Here is a 20813-nt window from a genome sequence, read left to right as displayed (position 1 = left end):
CTCTCTGTTTCTCTCCCTCTCCCTTGCCCTCCTTTTGTCTTTCCCTTTCCCCCTCCCTTCACCACCCCATACTTCCTGAACTTTCAGGCAAATTACTCTTTAATGCACTCATTTTTTAAACTGGCTTCTAAAAATCAGGAAACCATAGCGAGCGTGCCCTGGAGACTCCAGATGAGCAGTCATTGAGAAATCCCAGTCCTTTTGTACAATTAGATATTTATACACCGGCTCTTTGTACTCCTTGCCTCAGTGATGGAATCTAGCATCCTGTTTTATGGAGGAATTTTATGACTTATTAACTGCCAACAGTTCATAACCCCTCAGGCTTAATTAACTAGCCTCATTGGCCTCTGAAGAAAGACTAATGTTTAAACTACAAACTAGTATTTTGCAGAAGGATCTATGGTTTACAGAGCTTTTTCACAATTCTTGACAGAACACTAAACATAAGAGTATTCATTGATTTGCCAAGTTCCACTATTGAGGTCAAAGGCTCTGCGACCAGCTGAGTAAATTGGCTTTCTTGAAACATTCAGTTCAGTTCAGTCCCTCAGCAGTTAGATCCACATCAAAAGAGATGCCAGATGCAGAAAGGACTTCATACTTCATTTTAGCAAAATCATGACGGCAACAGTTGAAGACATAGGAATATGATCTCATTAGCTATTAAATCATCTGGCAGATAGGACGGTGCCTTCCACAATCAAGGAGTGACCTTGGCCAGTCTCCATATTTCAAACATTATATAATGACAGTGAATAAAATTCTGTCATTAAATAAAATGCTGACAAAGAAATGCTGACAGTATATCTATATAACAAAGGCTGATGATGTAGACATTTCCCTATTTTTTAGTTTGTTTTCACAGTTCACTACTATTCTATGTGGTTAAAGAATTTTTCAAGTGAAAATGGGAAATCCACTTGCCTTTCAGTAATAGAAAAGTAAAAAAATAAACAACAAAAAACCAATAATGCTTCTTCACTGGCATTCCTAAGAAGCTGAAAAGTTATAGATATTATTTATTTTCCTCCTTTAAGCCATCCCTTTGAAATTTCTGATTTAGAGAATTAAGGGGGACAGACAAAGTATGCTGAATGGCAACGCTGTCACTGTCACCCAGTCTGTATTTATTCTACAAATGTTATAAGGTTTAAATCCAATTTAGTGTCCAGGAAACAGAAGTTCCATTCTCCTCACCATACCTAGACTCCAGGAAGGCTCAGCTTGTACCTCAATGTGTGTACTGCCAATGGCACAGCAAGCACTGAACATTGCTTGTCCTCCTTGCCAGCTGAAGCAGCCCAAGTTTCACCCACATTGTTCAGAACTCTCTACATTAAGCCCTACTTATACTGCATTGTGCTTGACTTTGACCTCCTCTGGGACCTCTGTAGGGTAGTATTATAAGAGTTTCTTTTTTTTCTATGTTGAAAGTACTTGAAACAACATGAGGATGGAGTTACAGCCCAACTGTGAGTTAACGCAAAGGTTAAATGTAACACATGAGATGTGCAAAGGAGAGCACACTGGTATGAGTCTGTTGAACATTTCAAGGCAGCCAGTGTAGTGTTAGATGGTTCTGACTGGCAAATGAAGTAAAATCTGGGATGCAGACTAATCCCAGAATCCCATTCAGTCTTCAGCTGTGACAGAATTAATTGGTTTACTCCAAAACAGACTCAAATCCTGCTAGCACAAATGCAACTATGATCCTGGAATGAGGATTTCAACAACCTGACAAGCTATGCTAGGCACATAGATAGATCAGAAGGGACACAGTAGGACTTCACTTTTGTTATTTTAAATAGTCTTTCTTTTCCATATGTATTTGGGGGTTTAGATATATTCTTGCTGTAACAGTTTCCAAAATGGAAGGAAAAATTAAAGTTAAAGAGGCATAGAGACCCTTTTTTCCTATTATTTTTTTTTAATAATTCAGATCTCAAAGCTAGCTTTCTTATCTAAACTTTAACTCCACTAAGAGCTCTTCTCTGAAGAGCAGTAACTTCTCTGATTAGACAAAGGAATGTGTTTTTTAAGACTGTGGATGTTAGCATGTGGGAAATGAGTTCATATTCTGCCCTTAGTAGATGAAATGTATTCAGGGTCTAAAGTCAGTTCAAAATCAGAGATAAATGGTTGAATGAGGAAAAAATCCTGTCAGATAGGTCTTTTATTTAACTGTAGAAATAGATGAAGGGAAGATTGAAAATTAAAAAGTTAACTTATATATGAAGACATGTAGCAGCTATGAAGACTACACTTACTTTGTAACTAGAGTACACTTTAGTGTGTGGGACTGGATATTACTTTTTAACATTTATATTGCAGTAACATGTATAGCTGGCAACTTGCATGGGGTCCTGCTGTGCTAGTCACTATCAAAATATAGTCTTAAAGGTTAATTTCAAGTCTAACATCTGTAATTCCATTCTTTCCTTCAGATGCCCCAAACTCTGTTGCTGAGAATAAAGACATCACTATTAACTTGTTCATTCATTCAGTTTGGCCTGTGATTTATCCATAGTTTGCATGCACAAGAAATTTTCCATATGACTTTTTGTACATCATTGCTCTGACCATGTAGTCTACCCTAGTAGACTAGGGACTGGACTGCAACTGCTCCAGGAATGAAGTCATCTGTGTCAGCTATAGATTTCTTCCTTTTCACCCACTGAGTTACTCTGGACAGTTGCAGAAGGGCTGAAAATTCCCTATCTACTTTCCTGGGTAAAGATAGGCAGCTTCAAAAGTAACTATTTGCACAGGTAATGATTTGCACGTTTAACCTTGCCTTGAAAAACTGAAGCTGAATTTCTAAGTGCTTATTGGCTTATGCCAAAGGGAAGTGTTTTCTTTTCCCAATGAGGCAAATGTAGCATTTACAGGCAAAAAGACTTAAAAAATATTCACAAACTTTAAGCAGACTTTTCCTATTAAAAAATGAGAATAAACAGAGTTTATTCTTTTGGCCAGAATTTACAGCAATAAACTGAAAGATTCAAGTCAGCAAACAGACATAACATACAGTAGAAGTGAATTGTTCAGAAATAATAGTTTCTGGCAGTTTATTATTATGTTTCTAAATGACAGTAGAACAATCTCAGAAATATCTGAAAAACATTCTAAGAATATTTAATCTACACATATACTTATTCTGCCACTCATTTTTTACTTACCATTCCTTCTCCCACACTCCCCCTTTCTCTGCTTCTCTTCAACAGTCAGTACGCATGTTTAACTGAACAAAAGTGCTAGATGGTAAGGCCATGACTCCACAATAAGATTTAATTATGAGTGCAGATATGAACAAGATTTAGACTATTAAGCCCTGCACTTCAAAAACCCTTTAACATATTTTGTCTTTAAATCTTTTATCACCTGCAAAAATTAATTAAGTGCAGATGTAACAGGTTAGGTTTTGATGCCAGGGTTCATTTCCTGTCTATGCTTTGTCAGACACCCTATTACACCTCGTCATGAACTGTAGGAAAACAAAAATGGTGCTCATAAATCAGCATTCGACTTTCCTTGGGCTGTGCATTGGGCTGATCCTTAAAGTGCAAGGCAGAGCTCCAATTCATTATTCATGAAAATAATGCAGCCAACATGCCAAATGTCATCTGCATTTAAATAATCCATTTGTTAAATGTATTAAGTATTGTGTAAGAATGCCTTCTATTAAAATACAAGACTAATCCAATGAAGTGGATTTTTAATCACATAGCTTTCCTTCGGGGAACCACCAAAACCTGGTGAATATATGACTAGAAAACTTATGGGGAATGACCTGTCGATTTGTTTAATAATATCAAAGTTAAATAAGTCAAATCATTGTGAACTGGGGAAAGTGGTCCATTTTGTTACCAATGCAACAACATTCTTTAAAGAGTATCTGACTACTTAAAGTTTCTAGTCTGCAGGGAAAAGTAAACTTGGGTTCTGTAGGGTTATTTTAACAGTGGAAGTATCAATTCATTTAAGGACCATAAAAGTTGCCCTGATCTGTGCCTTCTTCTCATTAAATTGCAGTTAACACCATTAAAGTGAAACATAGATGTTTATAGCTTCAGTACTGCCATCCTGGCTTTTTTTAATGAGTTCCCAAAATCAGAGGAAATGCACACCTTTATTACTTGTAGGTATTAAAAGCAGGAAAGTCGGACTTATAAATACAAATTCATTATCTTTCATGTAGATGCACTGTGAGTGTGGTGCTTGCCAAGAATACATACCAGATCTACAATCAATATCTTGCCTATATTTAGCTTGTCTCTCAAGTATTTGGCAGTAATTGCAATCGAATTAAAAAAGCAGAACCCCCTGTGGAATAGAGAAGAACAGAAATAAGAAAGCAAATCAGTCAGGAAAACAGCTATAAATAATGTTCAGAGCATTTTAAAAAATGCTATATGATCTCTGAGGCCATAAATCTGCTTCTGGGAGTACCTAGAAAGCCTTTTCAGTCATCTGCTAACAATTACAGTTCTTTAGAGACATGCACAATGCAGGTGATTGCCAGTAACCTTAGTGCTCCAAGATGGGCAATATTCCCTGGTACTTACATGGCTGTTGATTCTTCAGCATGATGGCCTGGGGGCCTTACAACAGCAAAGCCATTCTGTAAGAACAAGATAGGTTTTCAATTATCAGCTTAAAAAAATACTTGACTCAGAGCAAAACAGAGCAGCAGGCAGATGGGATTGAAATCTATTAGAGCCTCTTGAGCACTTTTTCTATCCAATCACCCTTTCATAGTACTGCCAGAAATAACACAGTTGAGAACAGTGGCAAATAAACTTATATAAATACACACATGCGCATACATACACACACAACATGATCTAAAGAGGAGGAAAAAGGCAGGATGAGAAAACCCTGATATGAATTCTACTTTATAATTCACATTTAAAACAAAGATCTAAGATCATGTAATCTAAATTTCCTTCAGCTTGAGATGCTTCAAAATAAAAGTTGCTTAAGGTATATATTTTACATGATTAGCCATTGTTGACCTTACCTCTGTATAGACTAAATGATAAATTCAGACCTCCACACACACATAATTTCTAACAGTAGAAAAAGGATGACAATGAACATCCCATATTTCTGCAAACCATAAATTACACTTGGGAACTTGCCATGCTTGCAAGTTAATAGATTCCCTGAAGTCAATTTCTAACACACTTTCTGGAACTGCATATACATTTCACAAAGTACAGCACTAGGATCAGTGATGACCAAGGAATTTTTTTGCTTCTGGAGTAACTGAAGATAAAAGAAAAATGGAATTTCGATCCATCCAATGGGGGTATGGTAAAGGGAAAATGTAGAAGTGCTGCCAAGGTAGCTCTATTCAGAAAGTCAAATTATATATTCAAGAAGCAGTGTCTCATAAAGTTATGTATCGTATCAAATTTGTCTTACAACAGTTAGATTCAGGAGAAACACCACTGCTTCATAGTATTTCCTCTTTATTTCAAGTACCCAAGATGGTCCTTCTATTCAGCTATATCTATGCCATCAAACTAATGACAATTACCATATATATAAAAATAAGAAATTATAATCTGTACATGAGATATCCGCCCAATTTGTATTTTCACACAGCCTCACACCATCACTGGGTGTGTATGTATGCCTGCATGACAATACAATCAAGCATTGTATTTTCAGAGAGGAGGAGATAGGAAGAAAAAGGTTGGAAGACTTCTGTATTTTAATAATCAATATTAAACTATTCCAGTGATACACTAAAATTTGATAAATTTAAATGTTTCAGCCTTCTCTTACCTGAAAAAAACATAACAATCATTGAAATTTCACTCACCCTGGTGTAAATACAGAGGAACATAGAGGTTAATAGTTACATTAAGGTTTTACACAGGTTCCTGTGAAATCTGTGATTTCTGTTTATTTACAATCAGATGAATGTGTGGTTTGTGTGTACCTGTGGGATTGTCTACCTAAGTTGCTTCACTGGCACTTATTTATAAATAAATACTACCATGTTGTCTTATTTAATTTGCTTCTAGATGTGATCCAAGCAGACAGCTGCAAAGTTTTGTGGAGAATGGCCAAAGTTCTATCAGAGTACAGTAAACTTAAATTACAATACCAGGGGAGTGCATGTGTAACAGTGGTTCTTCTGGCCACCATTTAAAGAGGGATTTGACATAATGACTTACTTTGCATTAAGTGTCCACGTTAAAAAAACAAACCCAAACAAACAAAATACAACAATCCAACACTTAAAGGCACAAAATTTATATATGTTTATATTCATGCAGGCATTCCTGGAGATGGGATATAAATTGCCTATAGATCAAGCACTTCAGAAAAAAAAAAAAAAAAGATGCATTGTGGACCACAATGATTTATAGAACTAAACCAGCTTTAGACTCTCAGCTAAAACTGTATTCTCTATCCTTCTGAGGTTCTTTTAACATTCCCTTCTCATGCAAAATATGACTTAGAGAAGAATTTGGCATATAACACTTTTGTAGAATTTATGAAAAAACAAAGTATATTTATACTGATGAGTGTCAGGATAATGAAGTGAAAAAAGACCCAGCAAAGAAGGTATTACTAGAGAAAGAGCATGATGCTACCTGTATTTTGTTCTCTCAATATTTTTAGGCATTTGGGAAAAGTCCATGAAAGGCTTACAGCTGCCCCTGCTCAGCTAACAGCTCATTATCATCTAACTTTATCAGTATTCCCAAAAGATCAATATAATTAAGATGATTATCTCTAGGAGGATTTCATGGGGCAATATAGAGACAGAAAATATCAGCACTGCTGTTTTTGACAATACAGCCCTGTTTTATAGCATCTAGATAATTTCTGAAATCAGAGCTTAACTATTACAGTTCTCCACTAGCAAGTAGGATATTCACAACAGGGTCGTGACCAATTTTTATGAGTTTTTACATCACAAAAAGTTCAGTATTCACATGGGAATTTTTTTTTTTTAAATATACTGTGCATATGTTACAGTGATGATAAAATATATAGTTGAATTATACCAAACATCGAAAAATAATTACCATGCAGAATTATTGCCAACTTTTGTGCAATTGATAAAACACTTAATTTCTTCTACTTTCAAACTTTGCATGAACACAGTATAAATTAGTACAATGGAATATGATTTTTTTTTCCTTAGGCAATTTTAAATACCAGCGAGTGAGCACAGTAGAATAGTAGACAGAAAGGCAGAAATCTGCTTTAAAGATAGAAAGACTAACAGAGCAATATGTTGAAAGTGAAGCCAACACACATAAATTCAAAGTGTTTTTTTACAGAGCCTTATTTATATTAGGATACAGACACCTCTGTAAAGTAGGCAGAACATGAAACTGACTGAAAGACATGAACATTAGAAAAACAATTAATGTCTGTGCCATTATGTGATTACCTTTATTTAAATTTGAGGATTAAGAAGAAAGCCTGAATAGAGATATTCTAAAATCTGTGCATATTTGAACAACAAAGGCAGAGAAGTCTGCCCAGGCTCACTTTACACAGAAGATTGACTGCAGATAAACCTGCTGAGTTAGACCTTTAATGAAAACTAAGAAAAATGTTAGTCTTCTTCCACAGTCAGCTAAGTATTCTGTTCTTTTGTGACTCTAAATAGGTAGATGGATGCTTGATTTCCAAGAAACAGAGGTGTACATCCTACTGTGGCCTTCTTGTCTTTGGTGGTCAAGTTAATCCCGTTCTGTAGCATTCTGGGTCACAGTGTTGGTCTGTGTTGTGCTTGGGCATCTACTGTACCTCCCCAAGACAAGCACTCAAGACAATACCATAGCATGGGTGGACAACCCAGGGCTTAGAACTGACCATCTATTGCAGAGTTCCACTGGTGCTTCTGTTACATTATCTCCATACAGGAGGTAAAACTAGACACAGACAATGTTTCTCAAGGGCAATATGTGGTCATTGTATCAAGGTGTGAATGATTCTTCCATTCACATGAAAGTGAGGAGCTTGTTCTGCCTAGATTCCAAGTGAACCAAGAGTTACCTGGCTAGTCAGGAAGTCCTGGTATGGTGAGAATCCTCACTGAGAAGGAGTGCCTACTAGTTTCAGCCTGGTACTACCCTAGTAAAATCATCTGGCTTTTTGTAAACTTCGAGAAAAGCCAGTGCCATGAAAAAAGTAGCAATAAACCATGGCAGTTACTCCAAGAGCACTTATTGAAGTAGTAGAAGACTCAAGTGCAATTTCTTAAACACGGGGATGAATTTTTAAATTTGTTTCCCACACAACTTTGTGTATCTAGATTATGTGGGCCATAAAATAGATATTGAGACACATCTTTTCAGTATAAGTTTTCTAGCAATAGGTCTGGAGTCATGCTCTTCCTCAGCTTTTATTCAAACACAAAAATTGTTAATTATTATTAGAAATTGAAGGTCTTCTTGAATTTTAAGCTGTAAACCCCTGTATGAATGAGCAAAGACATTTCAAGAGGAAATAGGTACTGAATGAGCAGAGGCTTCATATGAAAAAACCCTTTTACTGTGTGGGTGACCAAGCAATACAACAGCTTACGCAGAGAAGCTGTAGAGTGTCCATTCCTGGAGATATGGAAAAGCCACCTGGATATACACCTAGACAACCAGGCTAGTTAGCTTTAGGCACCTCTAATTGGGCAAGGGAGGTGGATTCAATGATCTCCTGAGGCCACTTCCAACCTCACCTGTTCTGTGTATTTCAGACGGAGACCAGGTAACTAACTGGGGATCTGAATTCCACACTCAAAGCTCAGCTTGCTCCTAAGGTTAGGAAGCTTTTAATTTCTACTTGTCTAAATCCCTTAACCTATCTCACCAATAACTCTTAAAATTACCAGTGCTTAAACAACGCAGTCTTGGACACTTGCTTTTAACAGAAAGTTTCTATTTTTGCTTCAATGTGCACACATTGAAGAATGAGAATTATGCAGAAATGTATAACACATCATTATACAGAAATATATCAGTTTGTCCTGTCAGAACTTATATTCATATATACATATATATATATATATATATATATATATATATATACACACTTGTATCCTTATAAAGTAATATAAAAAATAATTTCTTAATATTTAAAAGGTGGTCCATGGAGTGTAGCTGACAGGTCTCATCCCTATAGTGTCCTTAGTGCCATCTTTAACTCTGCCATCTCTGGTGCAGTCAAGTCCTACAATAACAAACATCAGGGCTGCTTTAAGTCTTGGCTGCCTACAAGAATCTGCTTGCAACTGATACCACGAAAAAGATAACCATATTCTTACCAGTGCCACTTATGCTGTAACATAATCCCAAGCTATGCATCCATCAGGGAGGGTAAGCATGAGAATGAGTGGTGTAAGGCTAAGGCAACCCTTGGGCACCTGTTTAGGGCAATTTTACAAGCTACTCATACAGCCAGAGCAGGAGCACTTGGCCTGGGGGGTCTACGAATGCAGTGAACAAGAAGAATTTAACACAGCAGTATTATTAGCATGTAGATTTGCCAAGAAAACAGTAATGGACATGAGGGAATACTATTTTGTCTTGAAGAGGAAGCTAGTAGAGGCCAAATACACAGAAATGGACATTAAACACTTAACTTTGATGGAAACAAAGAGTTCCCTGTCTGCTTTCCTGAAGGCCTAAGTGGATAGCGTAAGAAAACACACATGAAAAGTTGATGCTTGCAGACTAGCTTAGGTACAACCATGATGGCCTGTTTAGCCACAACTAGAGTTAACTATATTTGGAAAGAAAGACAAAAGAGTTTTAGTACAGAGTGGTCATGGAGGTAAGCAATGTACCACACATATAATTAAAGTTGTCTTATTATATGAAGTAATAACAGTTATTCAGCTATAAATATAACCACAATTGCTGGGATAGCATATTGAAGAGACAGTTTAATATAAGATTTTGAAATTTTTCTAACTTTGTAAAAGCAAAGAATATAAACTACTACCTAAAAGATTTCATTGGTAACTTTGATTGAAGGCTTTTATCAATCATACCTTTAACAGTAGTAAAATAAGTACTCATTTGTTACTGTTTCTTACACACATACATTGCTCAAAATGCTGTGGCTGGTTATGGAAAAAATGCCTCTTTTTGTGGCTGTCACACATCACTTGGAAATTTATTTTAAGCAAAGGGAGATTTTTATAGGGCAGACGGTGAGAAACTAAAAGCAATGGTAGGGAAGAACTTGCAGGAGAAATACTGTCCAGGGGGCACCTGGGCACAGAGCACATTCCAGGAGAGATTTTTGTAGGCAACCAGAGGAGCCTTGTGGGGTCTTATGTTGTTCAGGCATTCATGGAAATTTGCTAGCCTAAAGCTTTACCAGAAGAAGGACGCTATGGGACTAGGGAGACATTTGTTTTCTCTTCTTTTTGCTTATTTTGTCTTTAGAATGATAATTTATTTTATATTTTTGTTGCAAGAAAACCTAGCAATAGAGCTGTGAAATATGGCTGAAAGATTTTTATCCAGAATACTTTTCAAACTAGAAAAGTAAGAATTTGGGGGGAAGAGAAGGTTGATTAAGCTAATTCTGTTTATTCCCTAGATCAGTACTACTTATCACATGATAATTCCTCCATAGGAGTGTCCTGTGTGACAAAGGCCTTGAGAACAGTAAAAACCAAGCTCATTTGGAATGAGAGTTTCAAGTTCAATTTAAGTCATCTATGGATTGTACAAAGACACCAGAGTAGCAACAACCAAATTCAGGAGGTTTACTTTGGTATTGATTCAACCTGACATATCAGAAAGAACAATCCCAGGAACGTATCAGATTCTGGTTCAGGGGCAACTCATTTCAATTGCTTTCATTCTGTTAATTGACCCTTAGCTACCAACAGGGCAACTTTACACGTGTGTTTGTGTGTGTGTGCATGCGCACACACAGATGGTAAGGCAGAAAAAAGGCTTTTGCTTCACTTGATTCAGCTGAAGGGGATATTCAAGACAGTCTCAGACCGTGTTTCTAACTTATGTGCCCTTCTTCTTGAGTGTTCTTTTGAAAAATTGCTTAATTCACTCAAACCTTTTTTTTTTTTTTTTTTAAGCAGGGAATAATCATACAAAACCTACCAACTCTTGATAGTTTTTTTTGTAGGTCTCGTCTGTTTCAAGTTTGCCAAATTAAAAATATATGGCACTACATGTTTCTATCACAAAAAACAGTGCTACCATCACCAAGATTTACACAGTTAAAGGATATGTAAAGTAAACTAGACAGTGATCCCTATTATAGGTTCTGTATTTAAAATATTTAATCTTACCTTATAATAGTACTGAAGGAGTCATCTGAGGTTGAAGAAAAATGTTTCAGCAATGTTCCTTTGCATTTTCAACAGTTACATGGTCTGCTCTGGCAGTGAGTTATCTATGACAATGGAAAGTCATCTCCCATTGGGAGAATGACTCCCATATCCCTTTGGTAACCTCTCCCAGTAAGTGGTTTTTCTTAATTATACTCTTTTTTAATTATGTTTTTCACCTGCATGATTTTTATTCCTGTTAGTCAATTTAAAGATATTGAGGGACAAACAGTAATGTACAACTTGTTATCAGAAAATAAATTAAGACACACTTAATGTTCACAAAACAACACACAATAAAACAACTATTACAAGAACAAATAACATTTTGGAGGACATTATTCAACCAAGTATCACTATTGGAAAATTATCATACTAAATTAACTGAACTGAACTCCAGCTTTTCAAATGTAGTATTAACCATTTCATTAAAAAATATATGGCAACAAAACAGGTGGCAGCATCAGCATGAATAATTTGGTTAATAAAATGAAAATATCAGCAACCTAAACTTTTTCAGAAAAAATAAAAGCAACAACCTAAGTCCTAAATATAAGATTCTTAGCAAGTTCTAACAGTCAGAAATGAAATCTGAATTTCAGAAGACCATAGATGCAGAAACTCTCCTTATTTTTCTTCAAGACTTGTTTGGGGTTTGTACAACCTCTGTACTTGTCCAGCTGGGCAGCAGGAGGGACATGCCTGCTGTTAGGACAGATGCAGAGGCAAGGGAAGAGTCTCCTGGTGCACAGCTCCCGGGGAGTGAAGTAGCTCGACAGCAGGAGGGGAGGTGAACCGAGCTGAGCATCACAATGAATGCAAGGGAAGCACTGGGCAATAAATGAGAAGGGAGGGCAAGACAGCACCTTAGAGTGTAACATCCTGTGGCAATGAAAGAGAGCAATGAGAGCCTTAGGAAACACTTCCAGGAAAGAAATGCTCTCTCTTTGCATTTTTTTGGGCCCTCTTTCTGAAGGCCATTAAGTAGAGACAATGATTTCCAGGCTCCTGAGCAATGAACAAGAAATCATATGCTGGGCACCACCTCTATTTCTTCCAAAAGCACAAAGGAATATATCTTCTCTTATCTGATAAAATTATTCTTTGGGTATAGCTAAGGACTGTGCTGGAATTCTATTCACCCAGATCCTCATACTCCCCTCTTCTAAAAACCTGTAGTCAGGCAGCAGACTATTAGAAGCTTTCTATATAAACCTGTTCAGGAAATGAGAAATGATAAAACATACATACATAAAAACACACAGACAGGAGAGGTGTGGGGCTCTGATTCTATATAACATAAATACATCATTGTGCATCAGCACCTTTCCTAATTATAAACAGCTCAAAAAAAGGTAACCTTCATGCAATAATTAGGCTCATCTCCTACAGCCATATTGCCAAGAACACATTCATCAGACATGTAAATAAATTAATGAAAAAAGGAAAAGCATAGTTTTTACTCAGTATAACATTACATTTACAGTACTATATATTTCAATGGTGTGGTTCTTTAATCTCTATTAAATACTACCTCAAAAGTGTATCAAAAAGATATTAATGACTGTTCATTATATTATTAAGCAGACCCAAAGAATGCTTAATTTTAACAGTTGTATATAATTAAATAAAAGACATCTAGATTTAGACTCCCCAGAGAAGTGACAATTTGTCTTAAATAAAATAAAGTCAAATACAATAAACCACACAAAAATCACTAAAAAAACTCCCCAACAACAACCAAAAAACCCACCTCCCCCACAAAACCCCACACCAACCCCCCTCCCAAAAAAAAAGTCCACCACTGTTAATTGTGGCTATTGTTTTACATCCCTAGTACTGCCATACTGATGTTTTTCCCAGTGATCAAGGAGATCAAAGAAATCTGATGTCTCACAAGGGGTTTGAACTATGGCAAAGAGAATTCTTCTTAATTCCTTGTCAGTTTTTGAACACTATCCAAATCAGATGAACAACATCTTGCTGTTCTCAATGAGACTTGTGTGCAATGGGACTGGTAGTCTGAGGAAATTCAGAACAAAGTAAAGAATTTTATGCCTTGTATATGAGTTTGACTCATGCCCAGCTCTGTAATGAATTTCCCAATTGTTCTGCAGACTTTCATGGTTTATTTTGCAGTCTCATCTCTTTTCTTGGCAACATGCACCTATAGCTCCAACCTACTACTATCAATATGTGCCACAGCCAGCAGTATCAGTAGAGACCATGGAATAAGCACAGACATTGAAATGTCCTGTCCTTCCTGAAATGAATTTTCTGTCAGATCCCAGTCCATATAGGGCACTTGATGTTTGTTTTCACACTCCAGCCTGGCACTGTTGTAAAAAATTTGGGGTTTAAATTGATTTAATTGACACCAAACTGACAGTACACCATCTGATAGCAATCCACAGTGGTACACATCCAGGAAACTACTATGGTGTGCTTCTCTACTGTACTCATCTTGCTGCTAACATGTTGTAGAGCTGTTATAGCTTCCATGCAATTCTTGGAAGATATTTGTTTTGTCATCCAGAATTTTTGAGGCTGTAGAAGATAATTGCAGATTCCCATCAGAGCTTAATCCTCCCACTCAGTGTTCACAGTACAGGCCCCAAATGGTTGCTTCACACATATATTTGCTCAATGAATGCACGTGAAAGTGGTCAACTTCATCTTCTTCCCCTTAGATTTTCACAAGTATACTACAAAATTGGTATTTTCCCTAAGAGAAAGAGCTGATCAACTTCTTTTTCTACAGATAAAATATCAGGAAGATGGAAAAGGAGCATATAAAGGTAGACTGAAGGTTGTAGAGAACTCCAGAGAACACTGTAAAAACCCCCCTAATGAAATTTACTATTTGAGAGTATTAACAGCAATTTGCCAGCAAACCCTGGGTTAGAATGGATGCAGTGACAAAGCAAACATAGGATGACTGTACCAAAATAGCTAATATCAGGACTGTTGCATTTACAGAATGCTAACATGCTTTCCTACTGACAGTCAGGCATTAGTAACCTTTCCATAACCTTAAATGAAAAATACCACATGCAGATTAATAGTTCATACAGATGCCATAGTGGCATGTAAATCACTGAGCTTCATGCTGGAAGTCTAGAAGTAGGTTAGATAAACACCTATCAGGAATAGCAGAACTATTCACAATTCTATTTCACAGCAAATCCCTTCCATTTCTGTTTTTCTGATGGTTTAGTTTAAACCAGCTACTGGGCATAGCTGTTGAAAATTTGCCTTTCTTATGTCTCAACTTGCAAATTGCATTAGACTGGTTCAATTCTCTGCATTGTAGAAGATTCTATTTAGGATCAACAACAATGTTACATTAAACTACAAATTAGTTCTAAATATAAAATACCTAGTACTAGATTTAAAACATTTGTTTACAAACTCCTGCAACACCAGTAGCAAGAGAAGTCTCACAATGGCTGATGATTCTTTCCAACCGTCTATCACACAAATAAGAAAAAGCGCTCACACTGTGTGAGACACACCACAAATGTACAGAGGTAAGTGCTAAGGATTCTGCAGTGGACCCTGCTCACATCAAGTGCATACAGGACATATCTCACTATTCTTACCAAAACTTGCTTTTAAATTGCCTTAGACACTGGTGAGCGTCCTACAGTTGCTAAAGGTAAGAACAAGTTAAAAAATCCTTCTTCATGTTCATTATTCCTGTGTGGAACAATGCATGGTGAGTTACTTATCTTACTGCGTCAAAAAACCTTAAAAGGGGAGGAGGAGCCCATCAGAAAGGATACACAACAGAATTCTGTATCATGCACCCCATCCTTGATCTGAGACTTCAAAATTTGTACATTTTGGGTGGTACCTAGCTAATGATTTCAGTATCTGAACATAAAAGTTTAGTAACTGCATTTTATTATGTCAGAGCTGTAGTACTGCATTTCACTTGACTGTGCTCTCATTTATATACTGATATATTGTACATCTATCTACATATATACATTAATATATGTACCCATTCTCAAATAGGTAGAGAATGTATCTTGACTGAAAGAAGAGAGATATATGGGAAGATGATTTTCCAAGCAGAATTTGCAATTTTAAAAATCATCATGTAGAGTTAATTTTAAAATATTTATTTCCATCTTGATTCTGGAAATAGGACTGAATCCATTAGCATGTGTACTGGAAAGTGAATAAACAGTTTCATTAAGGAGACATGTTAGCTCCAACAATGTTTATTGGGGCAAGCCTGCACTCCGGCTGCATATGGTGTACCTTTAAATAGGGCCGTTAAAATACCAAATAAAATGTCAAAGTCTGTCAGGTCTGGAGCTTTTATAAATTGTTTAGACTGGGGATAATTTGGGTTTCGTACATCATGCCTGGCCGATCCCGCGGCACGGAGGCAGAGCGGGCAGGGGCCCGGGAGAAGCGGGCCACGGGCGGGCTGGCAGCCGGGCACCGCCCGCCCATCGCCCGCCTCGCCAGCCGCGCCCTCTTGCCCCCGGCGGCCGCCGCCCGTCTCGCTGGGTGGTATCCTGAGATTACGCACGTGACTAAACAACCATATTTAAAAAAAAAAAAAAAAAAAAAAGTTAAAAAAATTAAACCTTGGCTTCAAAGGGAGCGCCGCAGCAACCGGCCGGAGATGCGCACTAACTTCACCTCGGGCTGCGGCGGTTCCGCGCTGGCACCGCGCTCGGCCGCTGCAGCTCTTGCCCTGCCACACCTTCGCGGCCGCCCTCCCGGCTCTCGTCCCGCCGCCCACCCGGAGCCGAGCGCTGGAAGAACGGCGCCCCGAGCCCCCCGCGCTCCCGGCCCGCCCGGCGCTCCCACCCACGGCGCGGCCCGGACCTCACCTTCAGCTCCCGGGAGGCCACGCGGGCCGCCAGCTCGATGACACAGCCCACCGCCATGCGTGCCGCCCCGGCCGAGTGCAGCTCGTTCCAAACGGTGTCACTGTCCACCTGAGCAAACAGCCGGCCCCGGGAGGAAGGCAGCGGAGAGGGGAGAGGGAGAGGGAGAGGGAGAGCATGAGAGAAAACAAACCCGTGAGGGAGGGCTGGCAGCGTGACAGCCCGTGTACAATAACATCAGTCTTCCGTGCTGGCCAGCTGAAAGGCCTTCTGGACATGGCTTTGCTTATGCTTTTTCTCTGCACGGGCTTCTCCAATGGAAACACATTCCTGTCATGCCTCGCTGCCATTCCCTGTTTAGATTTCTCATTACAAACAGTGTTACATCGGCCGGGCCGGGCCTGCTCGCCAGACGCTCCTCAAGCCGGCTGGCGAGGTGACGGGGACCTGCCAGCACCGGCACCGTCGGGAATGTCCATCGGGAATGGCCACCGGGAATGGTCACCGGGAATGGCCATAGGGAATGGCCATCGGGAATGGCCACCGGGAATGGCCATAGGGAATGTCTTAGGGAATGGTCACCGGGAATGGCCATAGGGAATGGCCATAGGGAATGGCCATCGGGAATGGCCATCGGGAATGGCCATCGGGAATGGCCACCGGGAATGGCCATAAGGAATGGCCATAGGGAATGGTCACCGGGAATGCCCATAGGGAATGCCCATAGGGAATGGCCATCGGGAATGCCCACCGGCAATGGCCATCGGGAATGAACAGCCACCGCTGCCCCAGCAGAGGCGCGGGCAGCCCGTGCCACTAAAGCTTTTCAGTGGCACATCAGTGGCCCCTTTATTAAAAACAAAACAGAGCAATAACCCCTCATTTTTCCTTCCAGGCAGTTGTTTATAAGTGACTGATACTGGAACAATGAATGTTTTTGAATAATTTCATTCTTGGCATAGACAGAAAATGGAATTACATAAAGCACCTTGCTGAATCTCCAGTTTTGATGAACTAATAAGTTTTGGCTGGAAGGCTTTATTTTGTAACAGAAGAATGAGGGGTTTTAAAGCAGAGAAAGTTATCTTCTGCACCTTCTAAATGAGAAAGTGTGACATGGAATGTCATGTCACAAAATGACATGGAAATGACATCATGTTGTAAAGAATATACTACAAAGGTGTCTAAGCACCACTGCACTACAGCTTCAATCTGTAACTGTGTGTGCTAAAACTTTACTTTTGAAATCTATTTTTAATAAGTATTTATTTGCAGAAACATACCAAAACATATCAGTGAAATGTTGTATATCCCTATATATATATTATATATTATGTAAAGCAGACAGGTTGGTGTTAAATAGTCTGAAAAAGTTATGGAAAGAGACAGCCAGACTTCCTCGATGCTCCATGGGAAGTGCATTTAATTGTAGCATACCGTACAAATTTATCATGAAAAGAAAAACGTTTAGAAATAGACAAAATACTGTGGCAGATGCTATTTGGATGACTTCCAAGCACACTGAGACATGTTTTCAGTTTGAACCAGAAGCTTCTGTTCCTAATTCCTTTAAAAAAAAAAAAAAAAAGAAGAAGGAAGAAAGAAATCAAGTAATTGAAAATGGATGCAACTGCTATTTGACTGTGGAAGTTCTGAGGAATTTCTCTGATTAGTCATTTGAAACAGAAAGAAGCTTGATCTAAGTTTGATCTTCTCTACACCTGTCAAATGTCTTTGCCATTACTGTTACAATAATATTATATTTCAAGCTACTAAAATGATCTTATTTTTCAGTATTCTGGACCTGATTTTTCTATCATTTTGATCAGTCTTATGTGCATGCAGCAGAACTAATGAAAATAGTTTGTGTTTGCAGTAGACCTACATAAGAAAACTGGATTTTGCTTGCAAAGTTTAAAATAACAGTAGTGACAGCACACTGTTTTCATCTGAGAAACTCAAAATGTTGTACAAACACAATTAAGTGTCATCAGCTGATATGAGATGATTTATTATACTTGTTTTGTAGATTGGTAGCTTGAGATTTAAAGAAATAAGTGTAACTTTTGGAAAGATGCACACTAATCAATAGGTGACAAGAAATAAGAAAGGAACCAAGTAGTAAAAAAAAATGACATAAGTAACATTAGGCAGACCTTCAAGTTATCTCTCTATTTAAAAGGCTTTAAAGAAGCGGGATCAAATTTCATTTTTAAAGCTAATCAGGAGATAAATAAGTAGAGGTCATTGGTTAAATCAATTTAATCAAACCACAATAAAGTTTGAAAAATACTGTGCAGTATTTTAAGTAAAGAAGTATCAGCAAGAGGGCTGGGAGGGAGTACTTTCCTACCATATTTATGGGTAGCAAATTAAAGTTAACATGAAGGAGTGGCTGATGAAAATGATTCAATGGCAGCTGCTCCATACACCAGGGCATGAGCAGGAGCAACCTGCATCCTCAAAGGGACTATGATTCATTTCCAGGAAGGCTGATTAAGTTAAAATTGTAACCACAGCTTGAGAGTACCCACCCTTAAGACAGTTGTCTGCTCTGACACATGAGACTGCAGTCTCTCCATCCGCTGAATGCTGAGCATTGGCCAAGGTACAGCATTTATCATTTTCTGCTTTCAGCTGAGCGGGGGGAGACTGAACTGCCACAGTAAGACCAAGTATCTTCCACTGAAAAATTTCCCTCAGACCACTTGAATGACTGCTACCTTAATTTACCTGGACTGGTAGAAAAAATGGGCAATCAGGAAACAGAACAGTGTTTCCTGAGACTTTTTTTCAAAAATGACCACGTAAATGAGCACAGGAAATTCAGGATATTTTAACTAATCTCTTGGGCATGGTATCTTTAATGAGTGGTAAAGTCTTAAAATTAGGCTTAGCCAACTGAAGCTGCATACTTTAATGCACAGTTACTAAAATACAACGAAAGTAATATATATATATGAATATTTACTCTGAAAAGGCACAGTATTACAAACTTAGTGTCAAATACTATTTCATATTCTTCCAAAATTAAAATTGAATTTCTGAGGAACATCTCATGAAGAACAACCTAGAAGAACTTGAATCACACAGCCAATGCTTTAGCTGTAACAACTGGAAAATGCCATCTCACTCCATTTTATATCTCTGTTAACTCTATGTATTCCCTTAAATATTTCTGGTGTTTAAACAGAGATTTTCTTCCAGTGTTACTTAGTGTTTACTTTGTAAATTGCTGTTGAAATACAGTGGTATAAATGGCAAATCCATTAAAATTACAGCTACTAGTTGGCCCAGTTGTCAGGTTGTATATGAAATGAAGCTCTGAAATCCTATTGATTTGCTTTTTTTATATGCCTGTGAGATGAAATGGTTGGATTTTATACAAGTAAAGGGAATAGGATTAGACACTGTGGTTTCTGGTTCCAGTGCATGTGTATATCACATATATCTGACAGCCTATCTATATGCTGACTTTGCATGAATTTGTGACAAATGTGATGCTTTCTGAATCACAGACTATGACGAAGTCAGATGGAATGTTATAAGAGGTTATTTTTGTTCAAGTGCTTCGGAGCAGCCAGAGATGTCAGTAAAAAACCTGTCAGGATTAGGATTGTTTTTCAGACAACGTTAAACAAAATTTACAGAAAATACAGCATTTGTAGCTGAATTCTAACACAGAATCTTAGCCTTTTTTTCTGTTTAATTATGTTTAATATTAAATATTAATTCCATTTAGGAGTCCTCTAAAAATAGTCAAGATAGAGGGATGTTCAGAATTGAACCAGATGAAAAAGCATTTTTTTAAAGCATCAAAATGTCAGTGTTGAACTATGAGCATACCACACATTTTGTTATCAAAAATCCTATCACTACTGCAGTTCTTCAAAGAAGAATTGTGCATGGTGGGGCCAAGAGCCAGAGAACACGAGCCCTATCTGAGCACTGACTTTCTAACACACATATGGATTTACTTCACTCCCAGTTTCCTGAATGAGCACTGCAGGTTTCAGGCTTTTTCAAGCACATCTAGTATAGCTCAATCATTGGCATGTGTAGCAAAGCTAATACTCTGCAAAGCTACAGATGATAGAAATTAAGCTACCTGTCCCTGAAGTGGATGTGGAGGCATTAAAGAGGAAGAGAATGACTTAAGTGAAAAGAAATGTAGGTAACTTCTCCTGACTGAATGAATTAATATTTCAAGCCCCGTATCTAGAAATTCTCTGCTTTGCAGTAGAAAAAAACTTGATATGAATGTTTCCTGTAAGAAATATCTATGTGATAATGCCATGTTCACAAGGAAGACTTCAAGCATACTCAAAACAATCTAAGAAAGGAGCCTTACAGCAGAGATACTTCAACAGGCAGAAAGCTTGTACTATAACCACTTTTGGACTGGAAAATTTCGTTTTATGGAAGATTGACTGTAACATTTAAAAGTTACCAGCTCCTTATGCTGTGCTCAGGTTGTGGCATATGTGGAAAATGGGGAGGAAAGATACAGCAATATACCTGAGGGAGAGATTCCTTACTTAAAGATCTTTCTGCAATCACTGCAGTTGACAAAACTGGAAATGTTCTTGAATGTATCTTATCTTAAATGTATCTGGAACCTA

General features: G+C 38.0%; 1 protein-coding gene across 13 annotated transcripts in view; it reads right to left on the bottom strand.

The window, feature by feature from the left end:
* HDAC9 (histone deacetylase 9) overlaps positions 1 to 20813 on the bottom strand; it is a 457012-nt gene that overhangs the window by 97586 nt on the left and 338613 nt on the right. For all 13 annotated transcript variants that reach the window (XM_015618303.1, XM_015618309.1, XM_019005657.2 and 10 more), the window contains 3 exons: positions 16195 to 16302; positions 4569 to 4624; positions 4239 to 4326 (listed from right to left, as the gene is read on the bottom strand). In XM_015618303.1, the coding sequence (XP_015473789.1) occupies positions 4239 to 4326; positions 4569 to 4624; positions 16195 to 16302 (252 nt within the window). The remainder of the gene's footprint in view (positions 1 to 4238; positions 4327 to 4568; positions 4625 to 16194; positions 16303 to 20813) is intronic.

Source organism: Parus major, chromosome 2 (assembly GCF_001522545.3).
Source record: "Parus major isolate Abel chromosome 2, Parus_major1.1, whole genome shotgun sequence".
Classification (NCBI taxonomy): Eukaryota; Metazoa; Chordata; class Aves; order Passeriformes; family Paridae; genus Parus; species Parus major.
The sequence above is the reverse complement of the archived record's forward strand: the minus strand, read 5'-3'. Positions and strand labels throughout refer to the sequence as shown.